Source organism: Cetorhinus maximus, chromosome 10 (genome assembly GCF_964194155.1).
Source record: "Cetorhinus maximus chromosome 10, sCetMax3.hap1.1, whole genome shotgun sequence".
Classification (NCBI taxonomy): Eukaryota; Metazoa; Chordata; class Chondrichthyes; order Lamniformes; family Cetorhinidae; genus Cetorhinus; species Cetorhinus maximus.
In genome coordinates this window covers 5931958-5951070 of record NC_135888.1, presented here as the reverse complement: position 1 = coordinate 5951070, position 19113 = coordinate 5931958, and the positions used below count along the sequence as shown (strand labels likewise).

Sequence of the window (19113 nt, the reverse complement as noted above, 5' to 3'; positions counted from 1 at the left end):
GGTGAGTCATTTCTTTTGGTTCTGATTTGTTGCTACAGATTTTTGAACAGCGTTGTCTTATTCCTTACAAATACGCAGCAGTACAGGCTATGTTCTTGTGCTAACCATCTGTTCATGTAATGTTGGGTTAACGTGTCCAACAATTATTGTTGAAACTGAAAATTCAAGTGGGTTTGGCACAGTTTGATTAACGTTTTATGGGCAAGCTCCAGACATGACTTAAACCTCTAATTGGTAGCTTGAGAGTCGAGATCGAGTCCTGCTACAGACCTTAAGCCTGCAGTAACCTAAACAGACATTGCTGTCCATTCCAATTGGAAATAAAGTGTGATTGGGAGCCATGAACCATGTCAGCAAGCAGTCATGGAAGCAGAAGGGTATACCTTGTTTTTCAAATAGGACTGCAGGAATATTATTAAATCAAGTAAGCCAGAGGAGGGAGCTGCTATTTCCATCAGTTGGTTACTTTTTGTTCATGGAATGTGGGCGCCGCTCAGCATTTATTGCCCATCCCTAATTGCCTTTAAGAAGGTAATGGTTTGCTGACTTCTTGAACCGCTGTAGTCCATATGTTGTTAGAACACCCACAGTGCTGTTAGAAAGGGAGTTCCAGGATTTTGACCCAGCGATAGTGAAAGAACATTGATATAGTTCCTAGTCAGGATGGTGTGTGGCTTGGGGGGAACTTGCAGGTGGTGGTGTTCCCATGCATCTGTTGCCCTTGTCCTTCTAGATGGTAGAGGTCGCGGATTTGGAAGATGCTGTTGAAGGAGCCATGGTGTGTTGCTGCAGTACATCTTGAAGATGGTATACACTGCTGTTACTGTGCGTTGGTGGTGCACAATGTTTATTGTAGTGGATGCAGTGCCAGTTAAGCTGACTGCTTTGTCCTGGATGGTGTTGAGCTTCTTAAGTGTTGTTGGAGCTGCACTCATCCAGGCAGGTGGACACCATTCCATCACACTCCTGACTTGTGCCTTGTAGATAGTGGACAGGCTTTGGGGAGTCAGGAGACAAGTTACTCAGCACAGAATTCCTAGCCTCTGACCAGCTCTTGTAGCCACAGTGTTTATATGACTGGTCCAGTTTAGTTTCTGGTCAATGATAACCCCCTGGATGTCGATACTGGGGGATTCAGCAATGATAGTGCCATTGATTGTCATGGGGAGATGGTTAGATTCTCTCTTATTGGACAAAAACAGAAATACCTGGAAAAACTCAGCAGGTCTGGCTGCATCTGCGCAGAGGAGCACAGTTAACGTTTCAAGTCCTAATGACCCTTCAACAGAACTAAGTAAAAATAGAAGAGAGGTGAAATATAAGCTGGTTTAAGGGGGGGTGGGACAAGAAGAGCTGGATAGAGGGCCGTGATCGGTGGAGATAACCAAAAGATGTCACAGACAAAAGAACAAAGAGGTGTTGAAGGTGGTGATATTATCTAAAGGAATGTGCTAATTAAGGGTAGAAAGCAGGACGAGCAAGGTACAGATAGCCCTGGTGGGGTGGGGGGAAGGGATCCAAATAGGCTAAAAGGTAGAGATAAAACAATGGATGGAAATACACTTAAAAATAATGGAAGTAGGTGGGAAAAGAAAAATCTATATAAATTATTCGAAAAAACAAAAAGAAGGGGGAAAATCGGAAAAGGGGTGGGGATGGAGGAGAGAGTTCATGATCTAAAATTGTTGAACTCAATATTCAGTCCAGAAGGCTGTAAAGTGCCTAGTCGGAAGCTGAGGTGCTGTTCCTCCAGTTTGCGTTGAGCTTCACTGGAACAATGCAGCAAGCTAAGGACGGACATGTGGGCATGAGAGCAGGGTGGAGTGTTGAAATGGCAAGCGACAGGGAGGTCTGGGTCATGCTTGCGGACAGACCGAAGGTGTTCTGCAAAGCGGTCACCCAGTTTGCGTTTGGTCTCTCCAATGTAGAGGAAACCGCATTGGGAGCAACGAATGCAGTAGACTAAGTTGAGGGAAGTGCAAGTGAAATGCTGCTTCACTTGAAAGGAGTGTTTGGGCCCTTGGACGGTGAGGAGAGGGGAAGTAAAGGGGCAGGTGCTGCACCTTCAGCGGTTGCATGGGAAGGTGCCGTGGGAGGGGTTTGAAGTGTAGGGGGTGATGGAGAAGTGGACCAGGGTGTCCCGGAGGGTACGATCCCTACGGAATGCCGCCAGGGTGGGGTGAAGGGAAGATGCGTTTGGTGGTGGCATCATGCTGGAGTTGGCGGAAATGGCGGAGGATGATCCTTTGAATGAGAAGGCTGGTGGGGTGATAAGTGAGGACAAGGGGGGCCCTATCATGTTTCTGGGAGGGAGAAAAAGGTGCGAGGGCGGATGCGCGGGAGATGGGCCGGACACGGTTGAGGGCCCTGTCAACCACCGTGGGTGGAAAACCTCGGTTAAGGAAGAAGGAGGACATGTCAGAGGAACTGTTTTTGAAAGTGGCATCATCAGAACAGATGCAACGGAGGCGAAGGAACTGAGAGAATGGGATGGAGTCCTTACAGGAAGCAGGGTGTGAGGAGCTGTAGTCGAGGTAGCCGTGGGAGTCGGTAGGTTTGTAATGGATATTGGTGGACAGTCTATCACCAGAAATTGAGACAGAGAGGTCAAGGAAGGGAAGGGAAGTGTCAGAGATGGACCATGTGAAAATGATGGAGGAGTGGAAATTGGAAGCAAAATTAATAAATTTTTCCAGGTCCAGACGAGAGCATGAAGCAGCACCGAGGTAATCATCGATGTACTGGAGAAAGAGTTGTGGGAGGGGGCAGGTGTAGGACTGGAAGAAGGAATGTTCCACATACCCCATAAAGAGACAGGCATAGCTGCGGCCCATGCGGGTACCCATAGCCACACCTTTTATTTGGAGGAAGTGAGAGGAGTTAAAGGAGAAATTGTTCAGTGTGAGAACAAGTTCAGCCAGACGGAGGAGAGTAGTGGTGGATGGGGATTGTTCGGGCCTCTGTTTGAGGAAGAAGCGGAGAGCCATCAGACCATCCCGGTGAGGGATGGAGGTGTAGAGGGATTGGACGTCCATGGTGAAGAGGAAGCGGTTGGGGCCAGGGAACTGGAAATTATTGATATGATATAGGGTGTCAGAGGAATCACAGATGTAGGTGGGAAGGGACTGGACAAGGGTAGAGAGAATGGAGTCAAGATAGCAAGAAATGAGTTCCTTGGGGCAGGAACAGGCTGACACGATCGGTCTTCCGGGACAGTCCTGTTTGTGGATTTTGGGTAGGAGGTAGAAGCGGGCCGTCCGAGGTTGGGAGACTATGAGGTTGGAAGCTGTGGAAGGAAGATCTCCAGAGGAGATGAGGTCAGTAACAGTCCTGGAAACAATGGCTTGATGTTCAGTGGTGGGGTCATGGTCCAGGGAGAGGTAGGAGGAAGTGTCTGCGAGTTGACGCTCAGCCTCTGTGAGATAGAGGCTAGTGCGCCAGACAACAACAGCACCACCCTTGTCCGTGGGTTTGATGACAATGTCAGGGTTGGACCTGAGAGAACGGAGTGCAGCAAGTTCAGAGAGAGACAGGTTAGAGTGGGTGAGAGGAGCAGAGAAATTGAGACAACTAATGTCACGCCGACAGTTCTCAATGAAAAGACCAAGAGAAGGTAAGAATCCAGAGGGAGGGGTCCAGGCGGAGGGAGAATATTGGAAGTGGGTAAAAGGATCCGTTGAACGGGGAGAGGTCTCCTGCCCAAAGAAGTGAGCATGGAGACGAAAGCGGCGGAAGAAGCGTTCAGCATCGTGCCGAGCCCGAAATTCATTGAGATGAGGGCGTAAGGGTATGAAACTAAGTCCTTTGCTGAGCACTGAACGTTCAGCGTCGGAGAGGGGAAGGTCAGGGGGTATGATGAATACACGGCCGTGACTGGGATTGGAAGACGGGATGGGGACAGAGGGACAGGCAGGGGTGGAGGGTCCTGGATGGGTGTTGGTGTCGATAAGTTGTTGGAGCTTGCGTTCCTTTGCACCTGAAAGAAAGAGACAAAGCTTCTTGTTGAGGCGTTGGATGAGACGAAGAATAAAATGAAACTGGGGGCACGCGCAGCTTTGAAAAAGGGTGTGGCGGTGCTGCTGGAGGGAGAGGTCGAGTGTGTTCATATGGCGGCGCATGGCACTGAGTGTGGATCTCAGAATGCGACGAGAACAGCAGTCGGAGGAGCGCTGTATATCCCAGAGATACCTGTAATCCTGGGTGGGTTCGAAACATGAGGGATGGATGGAACTTCATTTGAAATCCGCATGGGGTAAGTCGGAGACGGAGACAGTCATTGAGGAAGGAAATATGGCTGTGAAAGTGGGTTTTAGTAAACACCTTGTAAAACACTAGGAGAGAAATGGAAAGCAATGAAGGTGAACAAGGCAAAAGAGAGATACGAAAATCCTGACGGAGAGAAGAGCAAAACTTCTTCAAGGTAGGCATTTCTTGAAGAGAAGTGGCAGTCAATTAAAAACTAAGATCTCTCTTGTTGGAGTTGGTCATTGCCTGGCATTGTGTTGCATGAATGTTATTTGTCATTTATCAGTCCAAGCTTGAATATTGTCTAGGTCTTGCTGCATATGAGCACAGACTGCTTCAGTATCTGAGGAGTTGCAAATAATGCTGAACGTTGTGTAATCACCTATGAACATCCCCACTTCTGACCTTATGATGGAGGGGAGGTCATTATGAAATAGCTGATGATGACTGGGCCTAGGACATTACCCTGAGGAATTCCTGCAGCAATGTCCTGGGACTGAGATGATTGACCTCCAATAACTACAACCGTCTTCCTTTGTGCTGGATATGACTCAAACTAGTGGAAAGATTTCCCCTGATTCACATTGACTTCAGTTTTGCTAGGGCTCCTTGACGCCACACTCAGTCAAATGCTGCCTTGATGTCGGGGGCAGTCACTCTCTCCTCCCGTTTTGAGTTTAGTTTTTTTGTCCATGTTTGGACTAAGGCTATGATGTGGTCAGGAGCTTAGTGGCCCTGACGGAACCCAAACCGACCGTCAGTGCGCATGTTATTGCTGAGTAAGTGCCGCTTGATAGCACTGTCGACCACACTTTCCATCGCTGCTGGCCAAAAAAGTGGGGAAGGGTGTCTTACAGGAGGCATCAATGAAGGGAAATGGCAGTCTGTAACAAACTTGGCTGTGTTGCTGTAAAAGTTATGTTAATTTTGTAGTTGCCCCACTGTATATTAAAGGTTTGTATGAGAAACGTGTACCATACATAGCTCCCCCCCCACCAGTGTTGTAGTATTTAAATGAACAATCATGGGAAGCTATTAATGTACTAGGGTGTATTTTGTAGCATTTTTCAGTTCTTGGCAGATCGTTCTATCTACATATTGTGCTGTTTGATACATTTCAGGGCTTCTGTGGGCAGCACTCTTATACAGGGGTACCTTTATATCCTACCAATATCGATCAGTCCCTACTACTGTTTTTGCAGAAGACTGCACATAACGAGAGGGTGATGTGTCACACAGTGGTTGTCCACCTATCCACCAGACTCTAACCTGCTACTGCCTTTGAAAAACTGCTACAGAAAACCAAAGCAGATTGTTGTGGAAATAGGGTGGTGAAATTGGATGCTTTGTGGTTTGTTCCAAACTTGCACCTTTTCTCTGTATCCAATTAATTCATTCCCTTACTTAGCCAAAAGAATACAATAAAGAATAATTTCATAGCACCCATTCACAGAAATCAAGCATCTAATCAGTTGGCACTAAGATGTTATTGTAACACTTTCATTCCTCTTCCCTTGGGGGTGCTACATGAAGTTGTATTGGTGGTCTGTAACCAGGAAGAAATATTGCACTAAGATAAAAGCAAAATACTGCGGACACTGGAAATATGAAATAAATGCAGGAAAAACTCAGCAGGCCTGACAGCATCTGGGGAAAGAGAAACGGAATTAACGTTTCAAGTCCGCGCAACTCTTCTTCAGAGCTCTGAAGAAGAGTCATGCGGACTTGAAACATTAACTCTATTTCTCTCTCCCCCCAGATGCTGCCAGACTTGCTGAGTTTTTCCTGTATTTTCTATATCTATAAGAAATATTACACCTCAGATTTTGCAGCCATTAAACTGTGAGACAGCAGCATCCATGGTCGAGAGATTAAGAAGGGTGCATTAAGTAATACACAAATCACCAGTGAGTAAGAATCTGTGATGGTGACATAGTGGGAGCAAGAACCTCTTAGCAAGTCATGTCCATCCTCATCTAATGACTGCAGGGATCTGAAACTTGTGGACCTGCTTTTAAAAGAAGGATGCTTTCCAAGAATTAAAAATTAATGAAGCTATTAGAAAGTAAGCTAATGCCTTTCTGTAAATGGAAGCTGTAGTGAAGAAGTCCACAACCTGCTTGTTGCGTTGATAACACAAAATAGAAATTTTGGAGCTTACTAGAGAGTGTGTGGAAACTCCAGGGATGCTGGCAGCAGAACATCCAGTGAAAAAGGTGCTAAGGCCAGCCTTTGTACCTCATGAATGTTCGAACTGCTGTTACACTGACCTTGGGCTCCACTTTTTGCTGCTCCTTGCTCATCAAATAGAGAGAGTGATGATACATGCCTAATTTCATTGCTGTCATTAGATCCATTGTCACATTGATCAGTAAGCATGTTGAAATGATGCTTACTGCTGCAGTAGCGAGGCAGGAGTGAATGCCCATGGATGATATTACTGTCTCATAAGATAACAACATACATCATCATTGTTTTTTGTTGCTCCATAATTGCATAATATTTGTTCCTTTCTGCAACACCCTTGTTTGAGAAAGTGAACAGGACCAGGCTGTCTCCTGCTCATAGAAGTTGCCTCAATTTAAAGAACATCTTGCAGACACAGTACAGCCCTCATACATGCCAAGCCCTTGATATTGCACTATTAGGTGGCTAAAAATAGAGTGTTTAAGAGTTCTGTGAGAGCTGGAAGAAATATAGATGCTGTTGAGTTGTGAAGAGTTAGAGACTAGCAGTTTGTGCAGAGGGTCACCTGTGGGTCACCTGCTGAATGGCTCTTGCAGATGCAAAGGTCCTTGCAACAGCCTCCTCATTGTCCAGGAGCCTCAGTGTTCCCCCACTTTTTGTGTTCCTCCACTTTGTGTTCCCTGCTGATCCCTTGTTGTATCACAAATTCTGGAACATGCAACAAGCATTTATACTTAATTTGGCTGTACCACAGGACAGCCTCCCAATCTGCCTCCTGGCATTTTTTTGTGCAGATGGTTTCAGATGAGTTGCGCATTGGTGGAGTGGTATCCCTTTTGATTAAGCAATGCAGTGCTTCTTTGCACACCTAGGATTGTATGAGTGTACTCGGTGACATTGTGGAATTCGTGAATTTTTTGCCCTCTGCTGCTACTACTGGTTGCCATACGGGAAGAGCAGGGCCAGGGTTTCACGCAGAGACAGTGACCACGCAAACTAGCTGGAAAGTCCTGGGCAGGCCCGCCTCCATCAGACCTGGAACCCATGACTAAATTTTACGGCCCTCAGGCAATTAGTTGTCTCAAGTCATGGCTTCCACCCCATGAGGCTTGGTGACTGGTCTCTAAGGGCTGTTGACTAATCAGAGGGTTGTCAGCTTTTCAGTCCCTGCAGCACAATCGGGAGCAGTTCCCACTGCTGGAACTGCAGTAGGGATCGGACAGGAACAGCCCCGGAGGCCTGGAACAGCACTGGAGGCCTGGAGTAAATTTAGGAGGGATGGGCTTACTGGGGTCAGTCAAGCAGGCTGCATGGGGAGAGAGGCGCGATTGAGAAGCCAGGGGTTTCTTTAAGCCGGGGCAGCACTAGGTCACGGGGGTGCCTGAATTGGAGGCCCCCCACCCCACTCCCCGAGCCCAGTCAGGCGGGCTCGCCACGTGGGCCTCAACTGCTGGCAAAATACTAGTGGCTGTTGAGTGAGGTCCTTTATTCATTCAATTGGCCCAAGAGCAGGCTGCTTGCCACCTACTCTGCTGTTGGTGGAGGTGGGTAGGTGATGGGCGTGGCATCCCTCACCCCCCCCCACCCCCCCCCCCCCCCCCCACCCCCCCAAAACCCATCTGCCAACCCACTCCCAAGGTGGGTAAAATTTTGGCTATGAGGGAACATGTCAGTCATCTGTTAAATATGTCAGTAAACTGTACGATTGACTAATATTGCTTATGTCCCCTGTGGCAGCCTGGAATGAGCCTGAGGTGGAAAAAAACAGGATTGTAGTGATCTTGACAGGTCAGGTTTCATTATGCAACACAACTCTGCCACTGCCTTCTTGGTAATTCAAACCCTCTGCACGCATTGTTGCACGTGTCCAGGTAAGTCCTCTGTGTACACATGCAAATAGTGGCAAGCAGTAACAGTCCTCATGTGATGCAGTGCATTGTCCATCTTCCTCTTCATCCAGGCAACACAAATAGATTCCCAGAGCGAAACTAACTGTCGCAAGGAATAAGTTGCTTTCCAAAACAGGTGCTCCAAATACTCTCAAACATCTCTTTCACTTAACCCACAAAGTTGAGCACCAAAAGGCAAAAGGCTCCCCTTTTAGATTCCTAACTAATGAAAGGTGCAGCTAGCCACCCTGGGCTCCCACCTAATATTGACCAAAGTGTAAACCTACATAATGGCAAAAAAATTAGGAAAATAATATGGATGTTTAAATTATGTCACTTGGCTGTGAAACTCCCATCTGTTTCTGGTGGAAACTTTCAACAGCAGGTAAAACCTGACTGTATATACACATCAGATACAAAATAGGCGTAGGTCCGATGGAACAGATTTTCATCCATTGTTGCACTCCATTGTATCCCATGTGCATCCAATTAAGAAGCGTAATGGTGACAAAAATTGGCCCCTTTAGAAATAAAACAATAGACCCTTGGACTAGATTTCCTTTGGTCACCTTGTATGGAATGACATTCTAAACAAATGTGCAATATTTCCTGTAGTTAGTATGTCTTGTAGAATCTTAGTCATGTTCAATCTCAGTCATGTTCATTCCCATTTATTAGGTAGTGTCTAATTTCTGTTTATGCAAGAAATACTCAGAGATGAATATATTATGAAATTGTTTGCTCTTTGCATCTTAATACTACAGTTGGAAAAGGTGGGAAGAAATGGTCCATGAGCTACTTTTCCACAATATGACTTGAAACAAGTGCAACTTCTTATAGTTGACACAAGTATTTTTTTCAAGTATTTGAAAATAATTAATTGTGAAGGAATGTGGGACATTTGCAAAAGATGCAGTGGAGCAATAATGCAACTCTCTCTTGTTCCCACTCTCTCCTCTTCCCACCCATTTATCTACCAATATTTTTCTTTTCAGCATATTGTCAACATAACCTTTTCTATTAATACAGAAGTTTATTTTCTCTTTAAATCGTGACAATTCTACAGACACAAAAACAGAAAATGGTGGAAATATTCAGGCCTGGCAGAATATGTGGAGAAAGTAACAAAGGGAATGTCTCAGGCCGATGATCTTTCACAGGAGCTGGGAAAAGTTAGAAATGTAATGGGTTTTGAGCAAGTGAAAAGGGGGAGGATGGGAAAAAGATCAAAAGGAAGGGTCTTTGATAGGGTAGAGAACAGGAGAGAATAAATGGCAAAAGGGTTGGATGCAAGGTCAAAGGGAGTAGTAATGGAATAAGTAAAGAAACAAAAGATGTGTCTAGAGGAGATGTGAATGGCAGAATGATGAACAGCTGCCAACCAAGGCCCAGTACAGCGCTTCCAGGTGAAACAGCAATTTACATGTATTTCTTCTTCTTTCAATTTACAGTATTCACTGCTCACAACACAGTCTGCTCTAAATTGGGGAGACCAAACACAGATGAGGTCACTATTTTACAGAACACCTCTGTTCAGCCTGCAAGCATGCTTTTCTCAATTTTTTTCTTTCAGATATCCAGCATTCATTGTGTATTGTTTTTGAATTGAACAGGCATTCATTCTTATTAATAAATATTTCAGCAGGCCAAAGAATACTTTATTACATATTTCAGATATCTGAAGAAGAGATTGAAAGAATTATGTCTGGTCAAGAGTTTGAAGAGGAGGCTAATAACTCATGGAGCAACAATGGGGACAGTGATCATAGCTCCCCTGGCAATGGTATCTCCGAGGGAAACCAACCATCACCTGTTTCCACTCCTTCCTCAAGGTGGGAGCTTTTGTGTTAGATATGGAAGCAAAATTGAGTTAAATGTTCAGGATCTTTTAATTCGTATTTTGCACGTTTAATTATTTAATCCAGTATTGTGGATATATTATTCTATTAACCATTAAGCATTAGTATAAAATTGACTTACCAGAAAAATTAAAATGTGCCAAACAAATTCATAAAATGCATATTATTCATTCATACATGATTTATTGCTTTTGGAGATAAATGCGTTCTCACTTGTACTATTTGCATCATTCCACTTTTGAATATCGATCCCCTGACTTTTGTTTCTGTTGAAGTAAAACAAATATGTGCCATGAAATAAAAGCAGAAAATGCTTGAAATACTCATCAGCTTGGTCAATATCTGTCAATGACAAGTTATGGTGTTTTGTAGGTGTACCGTCCATCAGAAACATAGAAAATAGGAGCAGGAGTGGGCCATTCGGCCCTTGGAACCTGCTCTGCCATTCATCATGATCATGGCTGATCATCCAGCTCAATAGCCTGCTCCCGCTTTCTCCCCATATCCTTTGATCCCTTTCATCCCAAGAGATATATCTAACTCCTTCTTGAAAACATACAATGTTTTGGCCTCAACTACTTTCTGTGGTAGCAAATTCCACAGGCTCACCAATCTCTGGGTGAAGAAATTTCTCCTCATCTCAGTCCTAAATGGTCCATCCCATATCCTCAGACTGTAACCCCTGGTTCTGGACTCCCCCACCATCGGGAACATCCTTCCTGCATCTACCCTGTCTAGTCCTGTTAGAATTTTATAAGTTTTTATGAGACCCCCCCCTCATTCTTCTGAACTCCAGCGAATATAATTCTAACCGACTCAATCTCTCCTCATATGTCAGTCCCGCCATCCCAGGAATCAGTCTGGTAAACCTTCGCTGCACTCCCTCTACAACAAGAACATCCTTCCTCAGATAAGGAGACCAAAACTGCGCACATTATTCCAGGTGTGGTCTCACCAAGGCCCTGTATAATTGCAGCAAGACATCCTTGCTCCCGTACTCAAATCCTCTTGCTATGAAGGCCAACATGCGATTTGCCTTCTTTACCACCTGCTGCACCTGCATGCTTACCTTCAGTGACTGGTGTACGAGGACACCCGGGTATCGTTGCACATTCCCCTCTCTCAATTTATAGCCATTCAGATAATAATCTGCCTTCCCGTTTTTGCTACCAAAGTGGATAACCTCACATTTATCCACATTATATTGCATCTGCCATGCATTTGCCCACTCACTCAACTTGTCCAAATCACACTGAAGCATTTCTGCATCCTCCTCTCACCCTTCCACCCAGCTTTGTGTCATCCACAAATTTGGAGATATTATATTTAGTTCGCTCATCTAAATCATTAATATATATTGTGAATAGCTGGGGTCCCAGCACCGATCCCTGCGGTACCCCACTAGTCACTGCCTGCCATTCGGAAAAAGACCCATTTGTTTATTCCTACTCTTTGTTTCCTGTCTGCCAACTAGTTTTCTATCCATCTCAATACACTACTTAATCTCTTATGTAGGACTTTGTCAAAAGCCTTCTTAAAGTCCAAATAAACCCTCCACTGGCTCCCCCTCATCAACTCTACTAGTTACATCCTTCAAAAATTCCAGTAGATTTGTCAAGCATGATTTCCCTTTCGTAAATCCATGCTGACTCTGTCCAATTCTGCCACTGTTTTCCAAGTGCTCAGCTATTAAATCTTTTATAATGAACTCTAGAATTTTCCCCACTACCACTACTTCCCTGTTTTCTCTCTATCTCCCTTTTTAAATAGTGGGGTTACATTAGCTACCCTCCAATCTGTAGGAACTGTTCCATAGTCTATAGAATCTGGGAAGATGACCACCAATGCATCCACTATTTCTAGGCCCTGGGGATCTATCGGCCTTCAACCCATCAATTTCCCCAACACCATTTCCTTACTAATTTCTTTCAGTTCCTCCCTCTCACTAAACCCTGTGTTCCCCAACATTTCTGGTATGTTATTTGTGTCCTCCTTTGTGAAGACAGAACCAAAGTATGTATTTACTTGGTCAGCCATTTCTTTGTTCCCCAATATAAATTCCTCTGTTTCTGACTACATTTGTCTACACCAATCTTTTTCTCTTCACATACCAACAGAAAGTTTTACAGTCAGTTTTTATGTTCCCCGCAAGCTTACTTTCGTACTCTATTTTCCTCTTCTTAATCAACCCCTTGCTCCTCCTTTGCTGAATTCTAAACTGCTCCCGATCCTCAGGTCAGTTGCTTTTTCTGGCCAATTTGTATGCCTCTTCCTTGGATCTAATACTATCTCTAATTTCCCTTGTAAGGCATGGTTTGGCCACTTTCTCTGTTTTACTTCTGGGCCAGACAGGAATAAATTTGTTGCAGTTCACCCATGCGCTCTTTGAATGTTTGCCATTGCCTATCCACCATCATCCCTTTTAAGTAACGTTTCCCAATCCATCATAGCCAATTCACACCTCATACCATTGTAGTTTCCTTTATTAAGATTCAAGACCCTAGTCTCAGAATCAACTACGTCACTCTCCATCTTGATGAAGAGTTCTATCATATTATGGTCGCTCATCCCCAAGGGGCCTCGCACAACTAGATTGCCAATTGTTCCTTTCTCATTACACAATACCCAGTCTAGGATGGCCTGTTCTCTAGTTGGTTCCTCAACGTATTGGTCCAGAAAACCATCCTGTATACACTCCAGGAATTCCTCCTCTACGGTATTGTTACTAATTTGATTGAATACTGAACATTGGCCTAGAAAAATTGGTATTGAACATTGGCCTAGAAAACTATTAGTATCAACCCCACTTTTTAGGCATGAAATGTTTGTTTAACAATATTTGGAGCTGACAGGTGCATGAGTCCTCCACCCAGATCCACTGCGGTATCAAAGGTCTTTGCTGACTTCTCAGCACTCCATTCCAATTATCTGGCCTATAACCCAGGATATGCCTGAGGAACACTGCTGGCAGAATTCTGATTTTTCAAGACGAAAAAATGCTACCTGTCTTTGAGTGGCTATTGTGATGAATATCAAGTTCATGGGATGTGTTAATATTTTAGAGGTAATATTTAGTTCTGGGAAGATTGTTGTTGTGAAGGTAAGGTAACTAAAATGCTGGGCTTTAGAGATTGCCAAAACATCTCAAGAGATGGCAGTTAAGAAGGTTACCCTGTTTACATACACAGAGAATAATTAGGAGCAGGAGTAGGCTGCACGGCTCCTCAAGCCTGCTCCGTCATTCAGTAAGATCATGACTGATCAGATTTTAACCTCAGTTCCACATTTCTGCCTACCCCTGATAATCTTTCACCCCTTGCTTAGCAAGAATCCATCTACCTCTGCCCTAAAAATATTCAAAGATTCTGCCTCCACCGTCTTTTGAGGAAGGGAGTTCCAAAGACTCACGACCGTCTGAGAGAAAAAAATTCTCCTCATCTCTGTCTTAAATGGGCGTCCCCTTATTTTTAAACAGTGATCCCTAGTTCTAGATTCTCCCACAAGAGGAAACATCCTTTCCACACCCACCCTGTCCAGTCCTCTCATGATCTTATATGTTTCAATCAAATCACCTCTTACTCTTCTAAACTCCAGCAGATTCAAGCCTAGCCTGTCTAGCCTTTCCTCATAAGACAGCCTGCTCATTCCTGGTATTAGTCTAGTAAACATTCTCCAACGCAGTTACACCCACCCTTAAATAAGGAGACCAATACTGTACACAGTACTCCAGATGTGGCCTCACCAAATTTCCAAGTTACTCACCATCCTGACTTGGAAATACATAGCCATTCTTTCACTGTTGCTGGGACAAGATTCTGCAACTCCCTTCCTAACAGCACTGTGAGTGTACCTACACCACATGGACTGTAGCGGTTCAAGAAGGCAGCTCACCACAACCTTCTCAAGGGCAACTAGGGATGGGCAATAAATGCTGGCCCAGCCAGTAAAGTCCACATCCTGTTAATGAATAAAAAAAAAACAATATCCTGCATAACTGAAGCATAACCTCCCTACTCTTGCATGCAATTCCCTTTGCAATAAACAATAACATTCTATTTGCTTTCCTAATTATTTGCTGGAACTGCATACTAACCTTTTATGATTCACACACCAGGACACCCAGATCCCCCTGTATCTCCGAGTTCTGAATCTCTCACCATTTAGATAATATGCTTCTTTTTATTTTTCCTGCCAAAATGGACAATTTCACATTTTCCTACATTATACTCCATTTGCCAGATCTCTGCCCACTAACCTAACCAACTCCTTTTGTAGCCTCCTTATTTGCTCTTCACAACTTATTTAAACTTTGTTTAGTAGAGTCAGAGTAGAAGAGAGGGAGCCATAAAACAGCAGGTGGGCTTACTTAGCTGGAGAGCTGGAGATGTGATGCTTACACTGCTTGCAAAGAAGTGCAGCCCAGAGAGAGGTTTTGTTTTGGGAGTTAACACTAAATTAGTTTGAAAGCATTCCATGAACCCTGAAAGGCTAGGTCATCATGGAAATGGGTGGAGCTTAAGAAGGTTCTCTGGTTTCAATTTATCTGAGTGTTCCACAGTAGGGGAAGAGGCTGGATACTGAAAAGCTGCTGCTGTTAGCAGGCTCCATGCAGTAGGGGCTCAGAAGGAACCCCGGGAGCCGTTCAGTTCAGCTGTTGGTTGCAATTTGGACCTTCTGTGGTTTGCAGCTCAAAGAGAAGCCCTGTGAGCTGTTAGCAAGCTCGGGTCATTTATGGCTTGGTACAGCCAGGAGACTGGAGTTTGAAGAAACCCAGGGATAATGCCAGCTTTGAGACTTTTGTGGGGTCCAATGTCAATGTTGAAGACTCCCAGGGTCACTCTCACCTGACCATTAACAACTGTGCCACCACTTCTAGTAACCCTGTCCTGCTGGTGTGACAGGACATACCGAGGGATAGTGATGGAGGACTCTGGGCTAAAAGGTATGATTCTGAGCCTATAGCTGTGTTAAACTATTACCTGGCTAATCTGTAGTACAGCACCTAAATTTTGGCTTAGGTCTCCAGATGTTAGTAAGAAGAATTTTGCATGGCTGACTGAGTTGACTGTATCTTTGTCATTTCTGAATCTGATGCCTAGGTCAGTGCTGGTGGTTCATCCAGATTTATTCTTTATGCTTTATTGGAGTAATTTGCTGCAACTCAGTGACTTGTTAGGCCATTTCAGAGTACAGTTAAGAGTTAAGTACATTGCTATGGTCTGGAGTTACATATAGGTCAGACCAAGTAAGGATGGCAGATTTCCTCTCTTAAAGGGCATCAGTGAACCAGGTGGGTTTTTGCAACAATCCCAGTGATTTACATGATTCACACACCATTACTGACTTGCATTTTATTCCCAATTTATTTAAGTAACTTAATTTAAATTTCCCAGTTGCTGGGCGGTTGGATTTGAACTCATGCCTCTGGATCTTTGATCCAAACTCCTAATCACTGGTCATAACCACAATGCTACCATTGACACAAGGTATATATGCTAGTTATTCTATTTAGTTATGTCGCCAAAATTGTCAGAATTACAGAATTTTTGTTAAGTGAATCACATAACTAAACAGGCACTTGTGCATTAATTCTTGGGACTTCAAATTATTTACAGTATATATGTGCATCAGCGTTTGAGTTCATTCCACCACTATTTTTCTAAAATATAATATTTGAAAATCTTTTCCATTATTAGAACATGAACTAATCTGTTTGTTTGTTCGTCTCTTTCTCCTTCTCTCCTGCCTCCCCCTGTTTTATCAATATAAAGAGTAAACACAAACTTTGTGTCTTTCCTTTCCAGCAGATCAATGGAGCTGAATGGGTACACTGCACTCAGGGATCAGTTCATGGGGACACCAGTCACTGCGCACTATCAGTACCTGCCGCACCTTTTTAGCTATGCTGCTCATTCAGGTCTGTTACCACCACAATCCCGCAACCTGGACCCTCAGTCACATACTCTTGTAAGCCAGCTGGTTGGAGCTGAAGACCTTGAACCTCTAGGAACACCAATGCTTATTGAAGATGGGTGAGTATAGGTTAATGCAACATTGAGACAGTAGATAAGACTGTTATCTCTTCTAGGACTGAAGCACTGTTTCATTAATTAACTAATTTTTATGCTAATTTTCAAATATAGCTAATAGAGAAATTCTGTCACGTTCTTTACTTTTTATTTGGTAACTTTATAAGTCAAACTCTATAGTCAAAAGATTACACAGATTTTGACTGTTTTTAGGGTAGTTCATCTTCTTTAGGAGGGTTATGTTCAATCTTCAACAGGCTGCTGTATGGAAGACTAGTGTGCTTAAATTATTTTTATATTAAGAAAGGAAAGCTTATTTCAAAATAAGATTGTATTTCATTCTATTAACTCAACACTTTTCTCTGGAACAGTTCATCTCAGGTACACACGTGGATGTGTCCATAGGCCAGCCCACCAAACAAATGTCCCTTTCAAATTAGTTGCTTGAATGAATAGAGAAATTTTCCAGCAACAGAAAATATTAGAGTCAATATATTCAAGGAAGTTCCAGTAAAATTAGTACCAGTAGATCCAGTATTGAACTGGTAATTGAAGCCCAGTTTTGAACTGGTAGCCCAGTAGGAAGTGCGAGTAAAACTGTAATTATCAGTAGTACTGGTCAGAGATGGTTATTTTCTCAATTTATCTGAATGTATTTCAGCTCCAGGTACATTTATTGCTGGAGGTGCACTTATATGTTGCAGGCTTGAATGAGGATCAACTGAAAGTATGCAGCCCCTTTCTGAATGAAGGTGCTCTGGACGAATAAGTGTGATTCAGGAGAATTTGAAGTTATATCATCATATGTCCAGATAAAACACTCAGAATAAAAGTTTGAGTACAAGTAAAAAGGTCAAATACACACAATTTAAATACAGACATGATCTACGTCTGCTTCCAATCGACTACAGAAAAAGCACTCAGAATAAAAGTTTTACTAAAAGCCATGCACATTTTATTGTAAGGATCAATACTTCCCCAATTGTACAATTGCTCCACATGTATGCTTTCCTCTCCAACTGTAACAGTCATTCTGGGGGCTGCACTCTGCGTGTGTCTGGACTGCGCTGTCACATTGAGAGGCTGGTGCAGTCGTTTTGCTCCAACTGGAACCAAAGAAAAAGTTTATTAATTTTATGTCAGAGGTTGGGGTATATTTGCACAACCCTAATAAATAAGACCATAAGACATAGGAACAGAAATTAGGTCATTCGGCCCATTGAGTCTGCTCCGCCATTCAATCATGGCTTATAAGTTTTTCAACCCCATTCTCCCGCCTTCTCCCCGTAACCTTTGATCCCCATACCAATCAAGAACCTATCTATCTCGGCCTTAAATACACTCAATGACCTGGCCTCCACAGCCTTCTGTGGCAATGAATTCCATAGATTCACCACTCTCTGGCTAAAGAAGTTTCTCCTCATCTCTGTTCTAAAATGTCTTCCCTTTACTCTGAGGCTGTGCCCTCGGGTCCTAGTCTTTCTTACTAATGGAAACATCTTCCCCACGTCCACTCTATCCAGGCCTTTCAGTATTCTGTAAGTTTCAATCAGATCCCCCCTCATCCTTCTAAACTCCATCGAGTATAGACCCAGAGTCCTCAAACGTTCCTCATATTAAGCCTTTCATTCCGGGGATCGTTCTCGTGAACCTCCTCTGGACCCTCTCCAGGGTCAGCACATCCTTCCTAAGATATGGGGCCCAAAATTGCTGACAATATTCTAAATGTGGTCTGACCAGAGCCTTATAAAGCCTCAGCAGCACATCCCTGCTTTTATATTCTAGTCCTCTCGAAATAAATGCCAACATTGCATTTGCCTTCATAACTACCGACTCAACCTGCAAGTTAACCTTAAGAGAATCCTGGACTAGGACTCCCAAGTCCCTTTGCACTCCAGATTTCTGAATTCTCTCCCCATTTAGAAAATAGTCTATGCCTCTATTCTTCCTACCAAAGTGCATGACCTCACACTTCCCCACGTTGTATTCCATCTCCAAATATATCTTCTTTTTCCGATCAGAGGTATGCTGCATTGAAAGAGATGTGGCAGGTAACTTTAAATTGCAGTTATATAAACAAATATATACCCTGTCTGAAGACTGCAAGAATTTCTTCTTGGGGATGGTCATTAAGCCTGGAAATATCCTCCACCTTTTCCTGAAGGGCGCCTTCCTCTGCTTCCGACCTCCCGATCTTACCCAGCTGCTCTTCCTGGCACTGGACAGGTTCCATCACCTGTGCTCGGGAATGTGAGTTGGGTGGGACTGGGCTGGGCCTGGAGCCAGACTCCATCGATCGCATCGCTAATCAGGGGGGAGCTGTGCAGCCCAATATGCCGCTGACTTGGAGCCACAAAGGGAGGTTCTGGGAATGGCATGGGGATGAGATATCCACTCGTGGTCATCATCTTGCCCTGAGCCTCACATCTAGGCCGATTTTATTGCTGCTCCCAGTCTCTTACTGTCTCTTCGCTGTCTCTGTTGCTGCCGCCTCAGCTGCTGCCGCCACCTCCTCCACCGCCACAGCCACTGTCACCACCTCCACCACTGCCTCAGCTGCCGTCTCCAATTCTGTAGCAGTTGCCTTGGCGGCCTCAGGCATCGCTGCCTCCGCCACTGTTGCCACCTCCTCCACCGCTGTTGTCACTGCCGCCTCTGCTGCTGATGCTGCCACCTCTGTTTCCTCCACCACAGTTGCTGCTGCCGCCACTGCTGTTGCCAGCTCCGGCAGGGTGACCTGGATGCAACCCCTCAAACCTGGGCCTAGTTGCAAGGCCGCCACCGAACCCAACTTCAGAGCACCCCCTCTCCCCCACCCGGGGACTGAATGGGCCTGAATGATGCCACTGGCCCAGATCACCCCCTCCAATACCCAGACTCGCCCAAACCCCAACACTGCTATGC

The 19113-nt window shown here is 44.4% G+C and overlaps 1 protein-coding gene across 1 annotated transcript in view; it reads left to right on the top strand.

Moving 5' to 3' along the window:
- Positions 1-19113, top strand: part of LOC144686120 (nuclear receptor subfamily 6 group A member 1) — a 299137-nt gene that overhangs the window by 245419 nt on the left and 34605 nt on the right. Inside the window, exons 5-6 of the mRNA XM_078551263.1 lie at positions 9996-10153; positions 15985-16212. Coding sequence (XP_078407389.1) covers positions 9996-10153; positions 15985-16212 — 386 coding nt within the window. The remainder of the gene's footprint in view (positions 1-9995; positions 10154-15984; positions 16213-19113) is intronic.